General features: G+C 52.8%; 1 protein-coding gene across 3 annotated transcripts; it reads left to right on the top strand.

Annotated features, from left to right (window-relative positions):
* Positions 1–4,046: 4,046 nt before the first annotated feature.
* On the top strand, positions 4,047–16,917 carry Foxn1 (forkhead box N1). Of its 3 annotated transcripts, none has more exons than XM_057776611.1 (8): positions 4,047–4,169; positions 4,579–5,037; positions 7,115–7,228; positions 9,113–9,243; positions 10,043–10,139; positions 14,123–14,330; positions 14,459–14,950; positions 16,565–16,917. In XM_057776611.1, the coding sequence occupies exons 1-8, from the start codon at positions 4,047–4,049 to the stop codon at positions 16,882–16,884; spliced, it is 1,944 nt and encodes a 647-aa protein (XP_057632594.1). In that variant the 3' UTR covers positions 16,885–16,917. The 3 variants fall into 3 exon arrangements, with proteins under 3 accessions (XP_057632594.1, XP_057632593.1, XP_057632591.1); XM_057776610.1 differs by having other exon boundaries at positions 4,576–5,037; positions 7,118–7,228; XM_057776608.1 differs by having other exon boundaries at positions 4,576–5,037.
* The last annotated feature ends 1,506 nt before the right edge of the window (positions 16,918–18,423 follow it).

Raw genomic sequence — 18,423 nt, 5'->3', positions numbered from 1 at the left:
GCTGAGGGCCCTTTGTCCAATCGCTGAAGCACGTTACCCCTGTAGGATGAAGTTGTTTAAAGGCTCATCTTTGCCTAGCTGTATGGCTTTAGAACAGTCAGTTCATTCCCTTAAGGGGTTCCTAGAACAGGGCTTCAGCTCTTGGGAACCAAGGATGCACCATGAAGTCAGTACTTCTGGAACCCGCCTAGAAGAGAGCCTGGGCGAGGACCACTCTGGGACATCTGCATCCTCAATTCATATTAAGGGGCAGGCCTCTGAACTCCACGAGATAAGCTCAAATCCCAGAAAAGCAGTGGAGGTTTGCAGAGCCAGAGAGTGATAGTGCTGGCTAGGAACGGAGGCAGGGGAATCTCTGCCAGGGTTTTTACAGCTAGCTCCAGCAGGGGAAGAAGGACGAGGTAGGGGTATTTCTAAGCAAGAAGGAGCTTCAAGGAGGGGAAGGCCTAGTGGAGCTTAGGCGCCCTGCTCCAGATTCAAGTCTGTGAGGCAGCAAGGCCAGTGTCTGAGTCTTGTGAGGTCAGAATAAATGAAGACCAAGCAGACAGGGAAGGCCAGTGAGGGCAGCAGCCACCTATGGACAGCATCATCAGCTCCTCTTCCTTGAACTACCAGGCCTGAAACAGTAGAGCCATCAAAGAAACTATAGATCCTGGGGCTAGAGGCCCTCGGTTTCAGCTACATCTGGCCAACTGAGGCCGGAGGTGTGACGTGTCTCCCTGATCATTTTCTAGGGATCCAGACCTTATGCACACACCACACTTGATCTTCAAGAAGCCCCAGTGAGATAAGTCCACACCCCCACTTCTCTGAGGAAAGTAGAGGCTTACACGATGTGTTCGGAATTGCATCGCCAGAACGTGACAGGGCTTGGAACTGAAAGGCAGCTCCTCCTCAAGTTTAACCACTAGTGTTCACCCCTCCCCAGACTTCAGAGCCTGAGATCTGGAGGGAGAAGCCCCTGGTCTCACACCTGGAGGGGGCTGGGATTGTATTTGAAAAACATCATGTCCTCCGCGGAAGGCAGCTCTGACCCGAGCTGTCCAGAGTGCATGGGCCAGGGTGAGCAGTCATGCAAAGCCAGAGATGGGGTGTCCTCACCACTGCCTGCTCCCTTGAAGTGTCCAGTTACAGCCAGTTCCACGCTTCCTGGTCACGCCACATTTAGCATTGCTGAGAGTGAGCTTGCGCGGGGATATAGAGAAGGGGTGGGGAGACTCTTAGAGGGGTGGGAGAGAACCTCTCCACCCTCAGACCTATCCACCTTCCAGCTACCACCCCCTTCCTAGTCTAATCCTATGTGAGACTCTGGGCAGGTCCCTTCCCTCTTTGTCACCATTAGCCGCTCTGGAGATGGCTAATTCATCAAAGATATGTCAACCGTTGACTGGGCCAAGCTCAAGCCCTGAGGCCCACCCTCCCTTGCAGACTTCCCAGAACTGCACAGCTACTCCACTGTGGCTTGAGGGGTCTCGCGTAGATGGAACAAGTGCAAAACTCTGGCTATTCTTGCTGCTTGGCTCCCAGAACATCCCACTCAGCGTTGACTCCCATCAAATACAGAAGTGAGGAGGGAAGCCTGCCAAAGCTTACAAAGCTGACTTAGTTCAAGTTCTGATTTTGTCAAGAATTGATTGTGAGTTTGGGAAAGTCACGGAATCCCCTGGGCCTCAGTGCCCTCATCGGAAGATGGGATTTATAATGTGCCATCCTTGCAGGCTTGTCCCAGTAGAGCAGTGAGCTTGGGCATGATGCCTCATGCTTCAAAGGCCAACCCTTGGGAGGCTGAGGTCAGAGGCCAATAGCTCAGGGTCAGCCTGGCCGACACAGTGAGTTTAGGGGCCAGCATGGACTATATGGTGAGACCCTGTATTAATAAATAGCTGGGGTGCCCGGCAATGGTGGCACTTGCCTTTAATCCCAATACTCAGGAGGCAGGGGCAAGCAGATCTGTGAGTTCGAGGCCAGCCTGGTCTACAGAGTGAGTTCCAGAACAGCCAGGGCTACACAGAGAAATTCTGTCTTGCAACGGGGGCTACAGATATCTCAGAAAAGGAATTGCCTATCATGCAGGAAACCTAGGTTTTAGGAGTACTACACAGCAGAAAAAAAAATAATGACATCTTGAATTTTGCAGGAAAAGGGATGGAGCTAGAAAACATTATTTTGAGTGAGGTAACCCATACACAGAAAGACAATTATCACATGTACTCACTCATAGGTGGTTTTTAAACATAAAGCAAAGAAAACCAGCCTACAAACCACAATCCCAGAGAACTTAGACAACAATGAGGACACTAAGAGAGACTTACATAGAGTTAATCTACATGGGAAGTATAAAAAGACAAGATCTTCTGAGTAAATTGGGACATGGGGACCTGAGGGAGGATTGAAAGGGGGAGAGGAGAGGCAGGGAGGGGAGCAGAGAAAAATGTAGAGCTCAATAAAAGTCAATAAAAAAAAAAAAGAAAACCCTAGGTTTGAACACAAAACTGGGCACGAAGGTGCACGTCTGTAATCAGCATTGGGGTGGTGGAGAAAGGAGGAGCCTAAGTTCATCTTCAGTGTATGAAAAAACATCCAAAGTGCGGCATAGTGGCCAGCACAAAACTGTCCCTCAGCAAATAATGCCTGCTGCCAGAGATAAACTCAGGGGAGTGAGGTCAAAGGTTGTTGCCCTTTGCAGAGATGGAGGAAGGCAAAGAGTCAGGCTGATAATGTAAGAGCCCAAGTGATAACACTGCTAATAGCAAGAGCTGCCGTGGATCAAGGCCTGGGTTCTGCTTGCACTGTGTCCCATGCTTTCTGCACGTGATGAGGTTCTGTCGCTCGCCTTGCTTGTCGATGCTGCTGTGGACGTGCTGGGAGCTTTGCTGACACAGCCTAGGATGAAAGACCTCCCCTGGCGCTGAGCTTCTGGGGTCAGAGTTATTGAACAGTTCAGAAAGGGTCAACCCTTAGGTCTAAAGTCTGAGCCTCAGCTTTTCCTGAGCATGCAGAAGAGTTCAGAAAGAGGGCGGTGATGGGGGCTGGGGAGCAGCTGGGAGGCACTAGGTTCAATCCACACAGAACAGGAGGGGAGAGGAGAAGAGTGGGAATAAGGAAAATAAAAATAAAGGACAGAAGTTGGCAAAAGTCACAGATAAAACAGTTTAAAGGATGGAGACAAACACACCTTTAATCCCAGCACTTAGGAGGCAGAGGCAGGCAGAAATCTGTGAGTTCAAGGCCAACCTGGTCTGCAAACAAAGCAAGTTCCAGGACAACCAGGACTGTTTCATAGAGAAACTCTGTCTTGAAAAACCAAAGGGAGGCCAGGCAGTGGTGACGCACGCCTTTAATCCCAGCACTTGGGAGGCAGAGGCAGGCGGATCTCTGTGAGTTCGAGACCAGCCTGGTCTACAAGAGCTAGTTCCAGGACAGGCTCCAAAACCACAGAGAAACCCTGTCTCAAAAAAAAAAAAAAAAAGAAAGAAAGAAAAAGAAAAAGAAAGAAAAAAAGAAAAACCAAAGGGGGGAAAAATAAAACACTGACCAGATATCCCATGAGCTCTACTAGCAAGGCCTCTAGGTCACCCAACGGGGTCAGCCTCTGTATCACCAGAATTACTGTCACATGAAGTCTAGGCATGAGACACCCCCTAAATCCCCCTTATTCAGGGCCTATCCAGTCACTGATAAGTCACCTGTCGTAGACATAGGAGATCTAGCACCCAGGGCTCCCTGGGAACCAGGCGCTTGCTGACTCATTTGAACCAGCAAAGTTTGAGAATAGACAGGACCCCCCTCGTCTGAATATCCTATCTGGCTCATTTCTCTCTCATGATCCTCCTGTCTCATCTGGCATTTGCCTATATCTATCCATCCATCCTTCTGCCAATCTCTTTCCTTCTCTCCCTATCTCCCTATCCAGATGGCTAGCTGCAAACAGGGTCCCAGCCTAGGGAAAGGGTGAGAATGGAGGTGGCAGGCCTGGGGCTGGCCAACCCTAGACGTTGGTCCTCATTCTCATTGTAGCCGGCTTTCTTCGAGGCCAGGACTGGGTGATGGTGTCGCTACTCCCTCCGCAGTCTGACGTCACACTGCCAGGCTCCACCCGACTGGAGGGAGAACCCCAAGGGGACCTCATGCAGGCTCCGGGCCTCCCAGGCTCCCCTGCCCCACAGAGCGTAAGTACCTGGTGTCCAGGCCTGACATTAGGACAAGCCTGGTAGCTGAGCAGAGAGTAGATAGTCACTGCCCCACACAAGGGCCTCCAGGGTCTACCTTGCCCCTTTCACCAACAAAGATGTTGACACTAGACTCGGAGGGACTCTGAACCCACATGGATCTCTGTTCGTCCCTTGGTGTTTCCCAGGGCAAGGTCTGGAGCCCCATCAGCCTTGGGGTGCCCCAGGTTTAGGAGAAGTATGCTTGTATCAGGTTGGGATCCCAAGAGCAGTGTATGTCCTTCCCATCATTTTGGGGTTCCCATGGGCTCAGTCAGAGACTCTATGATCTCGACACAGAATAGGGTCCTGGCAGGTCTCCTGGTCCAACCTCCATTTACAGGTTCTTTCTACTCTGTCTACCCAGCAGCATGCCAACTTCAGCTGCTCATCATTTGTGCCTGATGGCCCCTCAGAGAGAGCACCCTCACTGCCCCCCCACAGCCCAAGCATTGCCTCTCCAGGCCCAGAGCAAATCCCGGGCCACTGCACAGCTGGACCTGGCCCAGGTTCCTTCTGCCCCTCTCCCTCAGACAAGTATCCTGGCTTTGGCTTTGAGGAGGGCCCAGCAGGCAGCCCAGGGCGCTTCCTCAAGAGCAACCACATGCCTTTCCACCCCTACAAGAGGCACTTCCATGAGGACATCTTCCCTGAGGCACAGACGACCATGGCCCTTGATGGACACTCCTTTAAGACTCCAGGGGCACTGGAAGCCTTCGAGGAGATTCCTGTGGATGTGGGGGATGCCGAGGCCTTCCTGCCTGGCTTCCCGGCAGAGGCTTGGTGCAATGGACTCCCTTACCCCAGTCAGGAGCACAGCCAAGTTCTGGTGAGTACCAGTGGTCAAGTGCCTCTTGCCTCCTTTCTCTTGGCCTAAAAAGAATTCTTAAAGCCAGTCATGGTGGCACATGCCTGTAACCCTAGTACTCGGGAAGCTGAGGCAAGAAGATTGCCTGAAACGGAAGGCCAAGCAATCATATATGGAGACCCTGTCTCAAAACTGGAGCTCCTCCAGCCTGGTCTACAAGAGCTAGTTCCAGGACAGGCTCCAAAACCACAGAGAAACCCTGTCTCGAAAAAACAAAAAAACAAAAAACAAAACAAAAAAAAAACTGGAGCTCCACTGAAGCAGCAAGCCCAGAGGGTAGGGGCCTCCTGGCTCTATGCTGGTTCCCTGGGCAGGGGGATGCTAGACTAGCAGGCATGGAGGAAACCAGGTTGAGGAACACAGCAGGGGATAGAAGCTGGCAACTTCCCAGAGGGTGCTGAGTCAGGATTCCAGAGGGCAATTTCTCTGTTTATTTAAGTGTCCAGAAAGCCTAGCCAGACCAACACTCCCCTATGCAAACGTGAGGAGAAAAAAGACATTCCAGAGAGAAAAAGTGCCTACTAGAGCGTCAGACCACAAACCCACCAAACCAGGGTGGGCTCAGGGATGTCACTAGAGTCTCCAGGACCCTTCCAGACCCTACTTTGATTTTTTTTTTTCGGCTTGAGACAGAAAGTAGCTCCATTGCCCGAGGCTGGCCATGAACTAGAGAGTCCCCTGCCCAGGGTCACTGGTGCTGGAATTGCCGGTGGGTTCCTGCAGCTACGCTTTGGCCAGAGCAGGCTCTGTGTATTCACATAAGTGCCTCGGAAACACTTCAGAAGGTTGGCAAGCAATTCCACAGCCAGATCTGCAAGCCCTGTGACCTCGGGCAAGTCGTTTAATCTCTCTGAGCCTCGTGGGAAAAGGAATGTTAAGGGTACCTGTCTCATAGGAGTGTGGCTTTGGGAAGCAAAAGGGGGCTTGCTTCCTGCCCCCTATCTCTGATCCCAAGGCAATAACTGAGTGGGGTCTGCCTGGGCTCTGCCTCCTCCAGGGGTCCACCAGCTTTCTTCACCTCCTGCTTCCATTCTAGTCCTTAGCCACTCCCAACAGGAAGGAAGATGGGGAAACAGCCGAACACCCATCAGGCATGGCCTAGACAGGATCTTATTCTGTTTCTGGAACAGTGACAACTTTTTCTCAAGCCTTTAGAACGTGGCAGCAGGCTGAACAAGGCACCCTACAAACCTGCGATTGTCCTCCACTGTCCACTCAATGAAGCTCTTGGTCACTCAGCCTTGTGCTTTCTTCCCAGGGCCCCATTTAATCTTCCCAACAATGCTCTAGAGAGTCCCCACTATCTCCATCTCGTGAATCAGGACCTAGGGCTCTATGGTTGAGGCCTCATGCCTTGCCGGGATACCCCCTGGCACCGTGGAGACAAGTTGTACCCAGGGGCCCACGGCTGCCTGGTCCACTCTCTGGGTGACTGTTGCCACACAGCTTCCCCTCTCTGGGATCAGCCCCACTATCTCTCAAATGAAGGGGTTGGAGACGATACCTGTGGCCCTTCCAGGCCCAAGATCCTGTGATTAGGGCAATCTCTGCATCAGCATCCCTGGGGCACACCCAGAAAGTGGTCACGGTTAGCTTTCGCCCCTCTGGGCCCAAATGCTGGCTTCCCAAAGGCCCCTGAGAATCCTGCTAAGAGCAGTCTGATCCTGGCTTGTCTATCTGTCAGGACCAAGCTGCACCCTTGCTGTCTCTACTCCAGGCTCCGCTCTGAGGACTTAGTGTTAGGCCTCTCAGAGGCCTCTGGTCCCACTCAAGTCTTGTGACCACTGACCAGTCTCCACCTTTTCTCTGGCAGCCTAGCCTATGGCCGACACCTGCAGTGAGGTGGGATGTGGGGGACACTGTCCATCCCAGCCTAGCCCCACCACTGACTTGCTGGTTTCCCTCAGGAAAACTCCTATCCATCTCTGTTCTCTGATCCTTCCCCCAAGAGTCAGCTTTCAGAGACTCAGAGGAAGGATTCCTTTAGTGTGAGGTTCAAGACAAGAGAAAGGAGGGGGAAATAATCTTTCTTTTCCAGCAGAGGCCGGAAGTTAAGGTCAAGCCCCCAGCTCTGGACAGCGGGCCTGGCATGTACTGCTACCAGCCTCCTCTGCAGCATATGTATTGCTCTTCCCAGCCTGCCTTCCATCAGGTAGGTATGGGGCAGTGGGTACCCTTCCTGGAGACCTCGGGAGGTTGTGTGGGTGCTGCTGTGTGGGGGAGTGTTCCTGTGTGTGATGTGTATGTATATGTACGTGTGTATATGTGTGTGGGCAGGTGAGGATATCAGGGTCTTGAACCTCGGGCAGGGCTACCCCAGGTGAAGAATGGTGGCTTGTGGGAAGGAAAACAATTGCCCTTTTGTGGGGGCAGAGCGGGGGAGTTCAAGATAGGGTTTCTCTGTGCAGCCCTGGCTGTCCTGGAACTCGCTCTGTAGACCAGGCTGGCCTTGAACTCACAGAGATCCACCTGCCTGTGCCTCCCAAGAGCTGGGATTAAAGGCATGCACCACCACTGCCCAGCATGGTTGCCCTTTTCTAGGGGCATTCAGGATTCTCTGACCCCCTTGTGGAGGCTGGTGAGTCTCAAACAGAAAGTATAGCCAAGACTGGGGCAGTCATGATGTGAACCACAGAGGGAGGGAGAACCATCCCAGACAGACAGGAGCAAAGAAGAAGAAAGAGGTGTGTGGGGTGACACACAGGCTGGGCAGGGAAGGGAACACACCTTGCTGTGTGACCTTGTCCTGAAAATTCCCCTTTGACCTAGTGTGGGTGGGCATATGTATGGGGCTGGGGTCCTCATTATCGTCTTTATCATCCTTGCCCTTCCCCACCCCAGCGTCCAGTTTAGCCTCTCCAGAATGAACGAGATGCTAAATAATTGCCCCACACTGGCAAGGGATGGAGGATTTTTGAAAAGAGACAGAAAAGAGTCCCAGAGCAGCCAGGCAGCTCCCTTGGAGTCACCGGGCAAGACAGAGCAAGTGGCTGCCCAGCGCCCAGCTCCATCCACCTGCAGCCTGGCACTCAGACAGGCCTTGCCTGTGGAGCAGGTTCTACTCCAGCGCTGGCATTGGCCCCGATCCTAGCCAAGCCAGGAGGCAGGCTGAGAAGGTGGGGTGGGGGTCAGGCTGTCTGCTGTACGGAAAGTGACAGAGAAGGACAAAGAGACACATAGCATGAGGGGACATCCTCCCTTCTAGGAAGGGCCTAACCGCAGAAGCCTAAGCTTTTCTGAGGCTCCTGATCTGAGTCAGAGTGAAGGATGTTCCTAAGGCAGCCACATCAGGGACCAAGTCACCACAGGACGAAGGTGACCAGCAGACCCTAAGTGGCCTTACCATGCCCAGCCTTGCTTTGAAGCTCTCTGCCGTCTTCAACATCCTTGAACAAGATGGCCGCACCCAGGGCTTTATGGTGCCCAGAGAGAGGGTGACTCAGGCGCTAAGTGTCTCTCGGTGACCTGGAAAGAGCACTTCAGCCTGGAGCAGCTGGGGGAGTCAGAGTCTCCAACCCCCAGCCCCCATAAAACACCATTCCTGGCACCGCAGCCACTCCCTTCGCCGTAAAACTACCTCCCACCCCCACCTGCCCACCATCATGACCGGCTCTTTCAAAGGGCCACTGAAACTCGTAAAGGTAGCCATGCCTAGAACACACCCAGGCCGGACATCCCACTTCCGGCCCGGTGCTCCAAAAAAGTCACAGAAGACAGGACTATGGGCTGCTCCCCATCCCATTACCATGGCAACCAGGGTACCTCAAGGACCTCGAGGAAAGAGTTGGAAGGACATAGCTTTTGAGGTCTTTTGAGATGCTAAGTTCTGGAGTGTGGATCTCTATCCAAACCCAAAATGTCCACCCCACCGCTCATTTCTCAGCCTTCCATTGGATAAGGAGTAGAGTTCATGACCAATGGGAGGAGAATCCAGCCTCAGCTCCCTCTCTGGATATGTGTGTGAACGGAGGAGTGGTACTCTACTTAGGAAAGCTTGGTAGCATGGTAATCACTCTGTCCCCTTTGACTTCTACAGTACTCCACGGGAGGAGGCAGCTACCCTGTGCCTTACCTGGGCTCGGCTCACTATCCCTATCAGAGGATCACACCCCAGGCCAGCGCCGACGGGCACCAGCCACTCTTCCCCAAGCCCATCTACTCCTACAGGTACCTGTCCTAGCACACCTGAGACAGAGCTAAGAGCATGGAGGACTCTTGGGGAAACTAAGGCATAGGATCCTAAAGATGTAAGGGTCATTGAAGAGGATAGAAATCATATCTAGTAATCTCCAAGGATGCTGAAAAAATGATTCCCGCAGGTGGGTAGGTTTGTTGGCTGTTTGTTTGTCTGACCCTGTGAAGTCTTAACTCTGGTTATACTAGCAGATGCGCTGGTGATTTGGGTGGGTGGGCCTGTGAGGTCCTATCTTGGGGCCTAGCGCCTAGTCCAAGAGTTTAGGTGGGGGATCAAGGGTGCTTGTTGCCTTCCAACATTTAAAAAACAATAAACAAACAGTCCTGCTACTTGCTAGCTGTGAAACTGCTTGGTTGTCTGGAAGGGAAAGGGAGAGACAATTCAGGAGGGTAGAAGTTTTATGGAAGAGAATGTGGGGAGGACAGCGCTTGGCATAAGGCAGAAAGCCTTGGTCCCTTGCTACTGTCCAGCACATACACGATGAGCTGAGGACTGAGGGGGCAGGGCCACATCCCCTGCGATGGTGTGTTTTAAACTTTCATTCCCGCAGCTCGGAGGAAGCTGGCGGCTGTATTTCTTTTCTTTTTTCATTTAAAAAACCGAGGCTCAGGAAGTTTCAGATGAGCTCACACATCTAATTTCTGTGTCAGATAGCAATCTAGTTTTTCAGATTTCACAAAATGCTCCCATAGCTCAGTTGCAGCCTCACAGAGCCTGTTGGCTGAGGGAGAACTGAAGGAGGGCCAGACTCTCAGGAGATCTCTTTTGCAGCATCCTTATCTTCATGGCTCTAAAGAACAGCAAGACCGGAAGCCTTCCTGTCAGCGAAATCTACAATTTCATGACAGAGCACTTCCCTTATTTCAAGGTGAGTCCAAAAGTCGACCCAGCTGGAAAGCAGGAGAGGCTTGACCCCAACATGCTCCCGTATGTCCCAGGTGAAGTGTAAAGCTTCGGGGTGGGGGGAGCGGTGGTTTCAGGGCCACACATGGCTCAGACAGAGAGCATCGCCTCACATGTACCAGGCCCCCAGCTCGGTCCTCAGTAGCAAAGAGGGGAGGACTCTGTGAACAGAACACAAGCTGCTTGCTCCAGGTTGCACAGCAGCTGAGAGAAGTGGGTGATGCCAGTACTGATAGGTTTCGGGAATCAGCTACCTATCCCCAAATTGAGAGAGGAAGACAGGTAATGGGAGTGTCTCCAGCCTTGGCCAAGGTGCTGTGGGCTGGAGGATTTCCAAGTTGGAGCTGGTCGCTAAGGAGACAGGAGTAAGATTAGCATCTGCCTACGGGCAGCACCCTGAGCTTTACTTGTACTTAGGGTACCCTGACCGTGTGCAACATTAGTTCCTAATTCCCACAGAAGAGACTTTAGGCAACTTCCAGCACCTTTGGGACAGGAGGAGGACTGAGAGGGACCCTGGGGAAACTGAGGCATGGGATTCCTCAGTATTTAACAGTTACGGCAGCATGGGGAGGAGGGCACACTCAGTGGATTTTCAAATGTTCCTGGACAAGATTCCTACACAGGGTGGGGATGGGTGGGGGTCATGTCTGTCTTTGGGTTGACTTGGCAAAGCTGGTGCCTTGGATGGGCGGGCTGAGGTCCAGTCTCCTGGGGACCTGGCAGGTACCCTTCTCTCCAGGTGAGCAAACTTAATCAGAGATGGTGATCCATCCTTCCGAGATCACACAACAAAAGGCTCAGTTGTTAAGTCAAGCTCTCTGGCTTCACGCATAGCCCTTTAGCCTTGACACATGTACCCAAGCACCTCTTGCACAAACACACTCTCTTAAGGTAGGTGCAGGAGAAGCAAGACTTTCTGTTGGGGAGTACAGTCCCCAGGAAGGATGCTATCTCATCCATGACCCAGGCAGGACAGGAGCTGAGGCCCAGGTCATCACGAGTCAGCTCCATAGGTGATAGGAGATTCCTGCCCCCACTCTCTGCGCCATGGCCCTGCTGGCTGGTGTGCAGACAACTTGGCATCTGCTATGCTCCCACCAAAGGGGGATGGGCAACAAAGTCCTTTAGCGTGGCTTTGGCTGGAGTGGAGAAGAATATTGACTTGAGGTTCCAGAATCTCCTGGAAGGAACAGACACTTGCCTACACTTAAAGCTGTGGCAAAGTCCTCCAAGAACTAGTTGGAGAAAAGGAGGCGAGGCCCCTCCCTTCTCCTCTGGGCCTTCTTCCCTGCCCACTCCTGGCCGTGCCCCCAGCCCCTCCCTGTATCTCATCTTCCTGGCTTAATTATTTTTCCTGGGAGCCGTGTAATCCCTGTTTTATGGGGCTGAAGAATGAAGAAGTCTGACAGCTTTTTTTGGTTTGGTTGTTTTTCTTAGCTGGTTGCATCACTCCTTCATGCCTGAGTTTACATCTGACTTCAGAGAGAATGTGTGAGGATAGGACTGGCTCCATTGGCAAGGCCCATGGGATGACCTGGGCAGGGCCCTTTGCTGAGGAACAGAGCTGGAGTCCAGGCCCGGTTACTGTTTCCTTGTGTGATCCAAGGACAACTCTTTCCTCTCTGGGCCTCAGTTTCCCCCTCCGTAACATGTCTGTTTGGACCAATTCATACATAGATTCCTCCCAAGCTGACAGGTTCCTTCTGATCCTCCCTAAAGAAAGAGTTCAAAGACTCTCCTCCTCTCACCCCTCACTGGAAGGTCCTTGTTCAGGGCGAGGACAGAGTGGACTCTCAGGTAGACAGCACTCATACCCAAAGCAGCTGTTGTGGGTGTCCCACAGTCCCGTGAGTCAGGGATGTGGGACTGAGGAAGTGTCCGGCCACTGTGTATAATTGTTGGTGCTGACCATTCTGCTTCCAAACAGGAAGTGGCTGGGGTGGGGGCTGCCCTGGCATCCCAAAGTCACAGGTTTATGGGACCATAAAAGTTCCCAGTGCCCATTAAGTCTGCCCATGGGCCGACAGAGCTTTGACTCTCAGTAGAGACAGCTGTGGGAGTCAAACGGAGGTCCAGTAGCTCAAGAGCCTCCCTGGGAACCCTTGATGAACCTTGGGGGACATTGGAACCAGCTCCATGACAGGCTAGTTGTCCCCAAGAAAGGCTCCAGCAGCTACTGCCAGCAACTCATAGTGACGCTGGCATCAGGGCCCGGTTCTGCTGGGCGTGATTCAGCTTGGCTGCTCCCTGGGGGCAAGTGAGCTAGGGAGGAGGGCGTGGCCATCTCTCATTAACCAGAAATGAGGGGCTAGAAGGGAGAGGAGCCAGAGACGGAGGGCTGGAGGGAGTTCCATCAGCTAGAGCTGTGGTTCTACCCACAGTCAGCCTCCCGCTAGACTCAGGACGGTCACATAGCCTTCAACTGAGCCAGAAGTAGGGGGCAGGAGGCCCATGCTCCCCCACACACACACCGCCTCTCACCCAACTGAGTCAGCTTAATGGTTTTTACAACCCTCCTTGGGCACAATTACTGCACTGGTGGCATGACCAGGCCTCCTAATGGGTGTTTATTCTGTTGGCACGAGCACCCCCTGCCTGAGGGCTGGCCTCCCCACCAGGGCACACCTCCGGGGCACACTCATGCGAACTCACACCCACACACTCAATCATGGATACACACGTACTCTTAGGCACTTTCTCACACAGAGCCATCCTCACTCCGGAGTTCAGAGACCTGTAGAAGGGGATGCCGTTCACACTGTTCACACCATTCACGCTGTGAGGCACACTCAGTGCGCATTTGCCTACATACTACTACCCCTGTCTCACTAACACCACATCTGCAATCAAACATGTAGGCAACAGGTGCTCTAACTACCACCCAATCACCACCCCTCTTCGGACAGACCTGCCCCGGAGGATTGAAGTAGATTCAGAAGAGGGGCATTCTGCTGTTCCCCCCTTGAGAGCTGGCCCCAAGACTTTAAAATAGTGATCTTCCCCTTTCTACCAAGGGGGTACACAGACCAGAAGGCCAAGCGAGCACATCCTGCTTCGATGGGGACATAGACCAGAGGTCTAGGCGGCATTTACCAATGTCCCTTAAAGAGGAATCACAAGTTGAACATAGCAGCTGATGCCTGTGATCTCAGCACTCAAGAGGCGTGGAGGCAGGATCACTGTGAGCTTGAGGCCAGCCTGGGATACAGAGAGAGAGCCCATCTCAAAATGGGGGTTGGGTGGTGGAGAGCATTGGAGAGATGGCTCAGTGGTTAAGAGTACTGGCTGCTCTCGCAGAGGACCAGGGTTCTGTTCCCAGCAACCATATGGTGGCTCACAACCATCTGTACCTGCAGTTCCAGGGATTTGGTGTCCTCTCTTGACCTCCACTGGCTGCTGTATGCATGTGGTGCATAAACATACACACAGGCGGCACCCAGTGCACACATAAAATAAGTATATAAAGGTTCACAGTCCTCTGAAGAGTCTGGGCTAAGAAGTAGGTAGGATGAAAGCAGGCTTTAGATTTTAGTCAAGAGGTTTTTTTTCTTGTTTGTTTGTTTGTTTTTTTTTTTTTGGTTTTTCGAGACAGGGTTTCTCTGTGGTTTTGGACCCTGTCCTGGAACTAGCTCTTGTAGACCAGGCTGTTCTCGAACTCACAGAGATCCGCATGCCTCTGCCTCCCAAGTGCTGGGATTAAAGGCGTGCGCCACCACCACCCCAGGCTTTAGATTTTAGCTGAGAAACAAACCTGCAGTGAAATTTCCTGCCCAGTCCTCTCCCCTCAATTAAGGGTTCTAAGCATGTTTTTGGTACTGAAGACATCAAACCACAGAGTGTGTAGAAATTCTGTGTCCTGAGTTGATGAAGGAATGTTCTAGAACCCAGACTTGAAGCCACTTCTTGCTCCTGAGTCCAACCTGAATTCATGCTCTGCTCTGGCAGACTGCACCTGACGGCTGGAAGAACTCTGTTCGCCATAACCTGTCTCTCAACAAGTGCTTCGAGAAGGTGGAGAATAAATCGGGAAGTTCTTCTCGCAAGGGCTGTCTGTGGGCCCTCAATCCTTCCAAGATTGACAAGATGCAGGAGGAGCTGCAGAAGTGGAAGAGAAAAGACCCCATTGCTGTGCGCAAAAGCATGGCCAAACCGGGTAAGCTGCAGGGCTGTGCTGAGAAAGATCAGGGGACCCCGGCATAAGACAGAGCCTGCATGAGCACCCTAGGCTAGGAGGCTGTAAAAGAGGGAGGCCTCACGATGTTTCCTTTTGGGTCTTTGCAGAAGAGCTGGACAGCCTCATTGGAGACAAAAGGGAGAAACTGGGCTCTCCGCTGCTGGGCTGTCCACCCCCTGGGCTGGCAGGCCCAGGTTCCATCCGGCCCCTGGCACCGTCAGCTGGTCTCTCCCAGCCTCTGCACCCAATGCACCCAGCTCCAGGGCCCATGCCTGGCAAGAACCCCTTGCAGGACCTACTGGGTGGTCACGCACCCTCCTGCTATGGGCAGACTTACCCACACCTTTCTCCCAGCCTGGCCCCTTCTGGACACCCGCAGCCATTGTTCTCACAGCCAGATGGGCATCTTGAGCTGCAGGCCCAGCCGGCCACCCTCCAGGACTCACCTCTGCCTGCCCACACACCACCCAGCCACAGTGCCAAGATGCTGGCTGAGCCTTCCCCAGCCAGGACCGTGCATGATACCCTACTGCCGGATGGAGACCTTGGTACTGACCTGGACGCCATCAATCCCTCTCTCACCGACTTTGACTTCCAGGGTGAGCTGGGAGGTGGTGAAGGAAGGGTGGGTGGGATGGGAATGAAAAGGTGCTCTTGGCCGTGTGGCCTGGCCTCTTCATGTCTCCAGGCTGCCACCTGCTGGCTCCGGAGCTTCTGGTCACCTGAGGCAGATGAGGAGGAAGTGTTGAAGCTACCTGTTCACTCCCCGCCATTCAGAAATGGGCTAAGCTTTCCTTGTCCCCATCTTCCTCCTCCTGGTACCCTGAACATGTCCCAGATGATCCTGTCATCAAAACTCTCATCTCTGACAAAGCTGGGAAAGGCTAGAAGTCCGATGGCATACTTGGCTGTGAGGGACCGGGTGGGTGGCTGAACATCTCAAATGCAGCTGCATTTTCTCATAACTCACCCTTGGCTGCAGGAGACAGACCCTCTAAAGAATGTGAGACTTCAGAGTGAGCTGGGCCCTGGTGGTGCACGCCTTTAATCCCAGAATTTGGGAGACAGAGCTTCGAGTTTGAGGCCAGCTTGGACTACAGAGCAAGTTCCAGGACAGTTAGGGCTATACAGAAAGAGAAAGAAAGAAAGAAAGAAAGAAAGAAAGAAAGAAAGAAAGAAAGAAAGAAAGAAAGAAAGAAAGAAAGAAAGAAAGAAAGAAAGAAAGAAAGAAGAAAGAAGGAAGGAAGGAAGGAAGGAAGGAAGGAAGGAAGGAAGGAAGGAAGGAAGGCATCTTCCAGACGGTTTTACATGTGTTCTTCCGGTCTGGACCTGTGAAACAGGAAGAGATTTGACATGCAGAGATCATGCAAACTCACCAGAAAGAAGGGGTTAGGGTTGGAACCCCGGTGGCCAAGAGCAGTCAGAGTCGCCAGGTCTCTCCACCCTGCAGTGCTGATATTCCAGGTCTCATGACCCAGAGGGCAGTCCGTGGTAGCACTGTTTGTTCTCAGAGTCAAGCATCCTTTCTATCTCGTACACTGGGTCCTGTGAAAGAGGAGGCCTAGGGAGCCAGGCCTGTACCTCATCAGGTCCAGTGGGGCCCTGTGGGAAGATCTTAGGCTACAGATCCATCTTCTTTGGAGACCTAGATAGAAGCTTGAGTGAAGAGTTTCGGGGGCCCCATACGCTGCCCCCAAGTATAGCCTTTGCAGCAGCCCTTCAGATGAGCAAATCCCTAATCTTCTCCAGTGTCCTCACCTCACCAAAAAGGCAGAGAGGTCACCTGCATCTACGACAGCAGTTCTCAACCTGTGGGTCACCACCCTGACAGGAATCGCATTGCAGATATTCTGCATTTAAAATATTTACATTACAATTTATAACAGTAGCAAAAATACAGTTACAAAATAGCAGCAAGATTTTTGTGTTTGGGGGCACCACGACATGAGGAACTGTAGTAAAGGGTCCAGGAAAAGGAAGGTTGAGAACCACTGGTCTGTGACTGTCACACTGTGCTACCTCAGAGCTGGACTCTGAGGCTCAGAAAAAAAAAATCAGTGATTGCTTGGGGTCCCAGAGCGGGTGCCAGGGAACTGCCCATCAGCCTTACCGAAACCGGTTCTCCAAGGCTCCAGAGAAGCTCTGGTGGGAGTCAGACTGGGTTTAGCTCTGTGCTGACTTCCAGTGATGACGTTTCTCTCTGCCCCAACTAGGAAATCTGTGGGAGCAGCTGAAGGATGACAGCTTGGCCCTGGATCCCCTGGTACTGGTGACCTCGTCCCCAACGTCATCCTCCATGTTGCCGCCCCCACCACCAGCCCATTGCTTTCCCCCAGGGCCCTGCCTGTCAGAAACAGGCAATGGGGCAAGTGAACTGGCGCCTCCAGGCAACGGGGGCTCCGGGGCCCTGGGAGACCTGCAACTCAGTACCCTCTACTCGGCCTTTGTGGAACTGGAACCTACGCCCTCCTCAGCTGCTCCGGGCCCTGCTGTGTACCTCAGTCCCGGCTCCAAACCAGTGGCGCTGGCTTGAGCTGTGCCCGACATCAGCTCCAGCCTTTTCCTGAACTGAAGTCCCAGCTAGCTGCCCGTATCGGGCTCACCTTAAAGGTCAAGGAAGGAAAACACAACCTGTCTCCTATGCCACTCAGCCAACTCGCTAACCGGCAGCTGGAGGGACCCACTCAGGATGATGCCAGGTGGACCCGCTCCTCACACAGGCCCCAGCAGGGCAAGTGTCCGGAAAGAAGCAACAGCGCGCCCCCTAGCGCCAGCTCACTCGAACTTCACCTCTCAAGCGCGCACTCAAGCTCAACACAGCCGCTCATGTGCCTTACACTCAGAAGTAGCCGTAGAACATTGCAGAGACTGGCTTGATTTCTGGGGCAGCTGAGAGCCAAAAGCTTTGGTTAGCAAAGCTCAGAGCCAGAGTAACAGGTCTAAGATCCCCCCCAAGCCACATCTAATTCCCGTGTACTCTGCAGACCTGGCCCACTCCAGTCATGGTCTCCCCCAGAAGTCTGTATTTATTCTCCCATCTTCACCCCTACAGCCCACAAGGGCTCCTTCTATGTGACCTGTGAAACCCTTAGGGAGACTGCTGCTTCCTAGACAGGCTTTACCAATCCATCCTCAATATATACTCTTGATCCCAGCGTCTACCCTGGGACCAAACTGAGCCCAAATCCAACACAAAGTGCTTGGAAACACCCTTGTCCTCCGAAACTTGAACTTGTCCTCCTCACACAGCCTCAGCCACACAAAGGTCCCCTCCAGGCTGCCAGAGTCTCACTCTTTCTCAAAGAGACGTTCACATGGGGGCCCAGTTTACTAGTCACTGTCAACTGTCTCAATGTCTGGGTAACAAGAGATTGCAACCTGCTACAAGATGGGTGTATGTGTGTGTGATACCCCCCCACACACACACACCTGCATAGCACACTTGGGATACCCAGAGAGCAGGCAGGATGTTTGTGAAGCTGGGGCTGTTACTCAGATGTCCACCATGACCCACCAAGTGGAATCCCCAGCCTTCTCTGGCCCTGAGGGCAACAAGTACCTCCGAAGGTTGTCCCCAAGCTCACACAAGGGTAAACTGATCCCTCAGTAGCCTACCATTGTCCCCTGTCCCGGAAGAATAAATTTAGTCCTGATGTCGCAGCGTCTGAGCCTTCGTTTCTGGATCTTCACCCCCCAAGCAGGAGGACCGGACCACTAGGCACCTAGAAGGACTTGTAAAATATTTTTAAAATTTATGTGATGTGTGTGTGTGTGCGTGCGTGTGTGCGTGCATGTGTGTGTGTTGGCAAATGTGTCCTCTGGATGGCTGTGTGCATGTGCTGGTCCAAAAGAAGATCTCAGATCTCCTGGAGCTGGAGTGGCAGCGGTTGTGAGCCTCCTGATGTGGATGCTGGGAACCACGTTTGGGTTTTCTCGCAGAGAAGACCTCAGATCTAGGGCTGGAGTTGCAGCATTTGTGAGCCTCCTGATTGGATACTGGGAATCCCATTTGGGTTTTCTAGTGGAGCAACAAGCACTCGTAACTTCTGAGTGACAGCTCCTAGGAGGTTTT

Source organism: Chionomys nivalis, chromosome 7 (genome assembly GCF_950005125.1).
Source record: "Chionomys nivalis chromosome 7, mChiNiv1.1, whole genome shotgun sequence".
Lineage (NCBI taxonomy): Eukaryota > Metazoa > Chordata > Mammalia > Rodentia > Cricetidae > Chionomys > Chionomys nivalis.
Note: the sequence above shows the minus strand (reverse complement) of the source record. Positions and strands in the feature narration are given on the sequence as shown.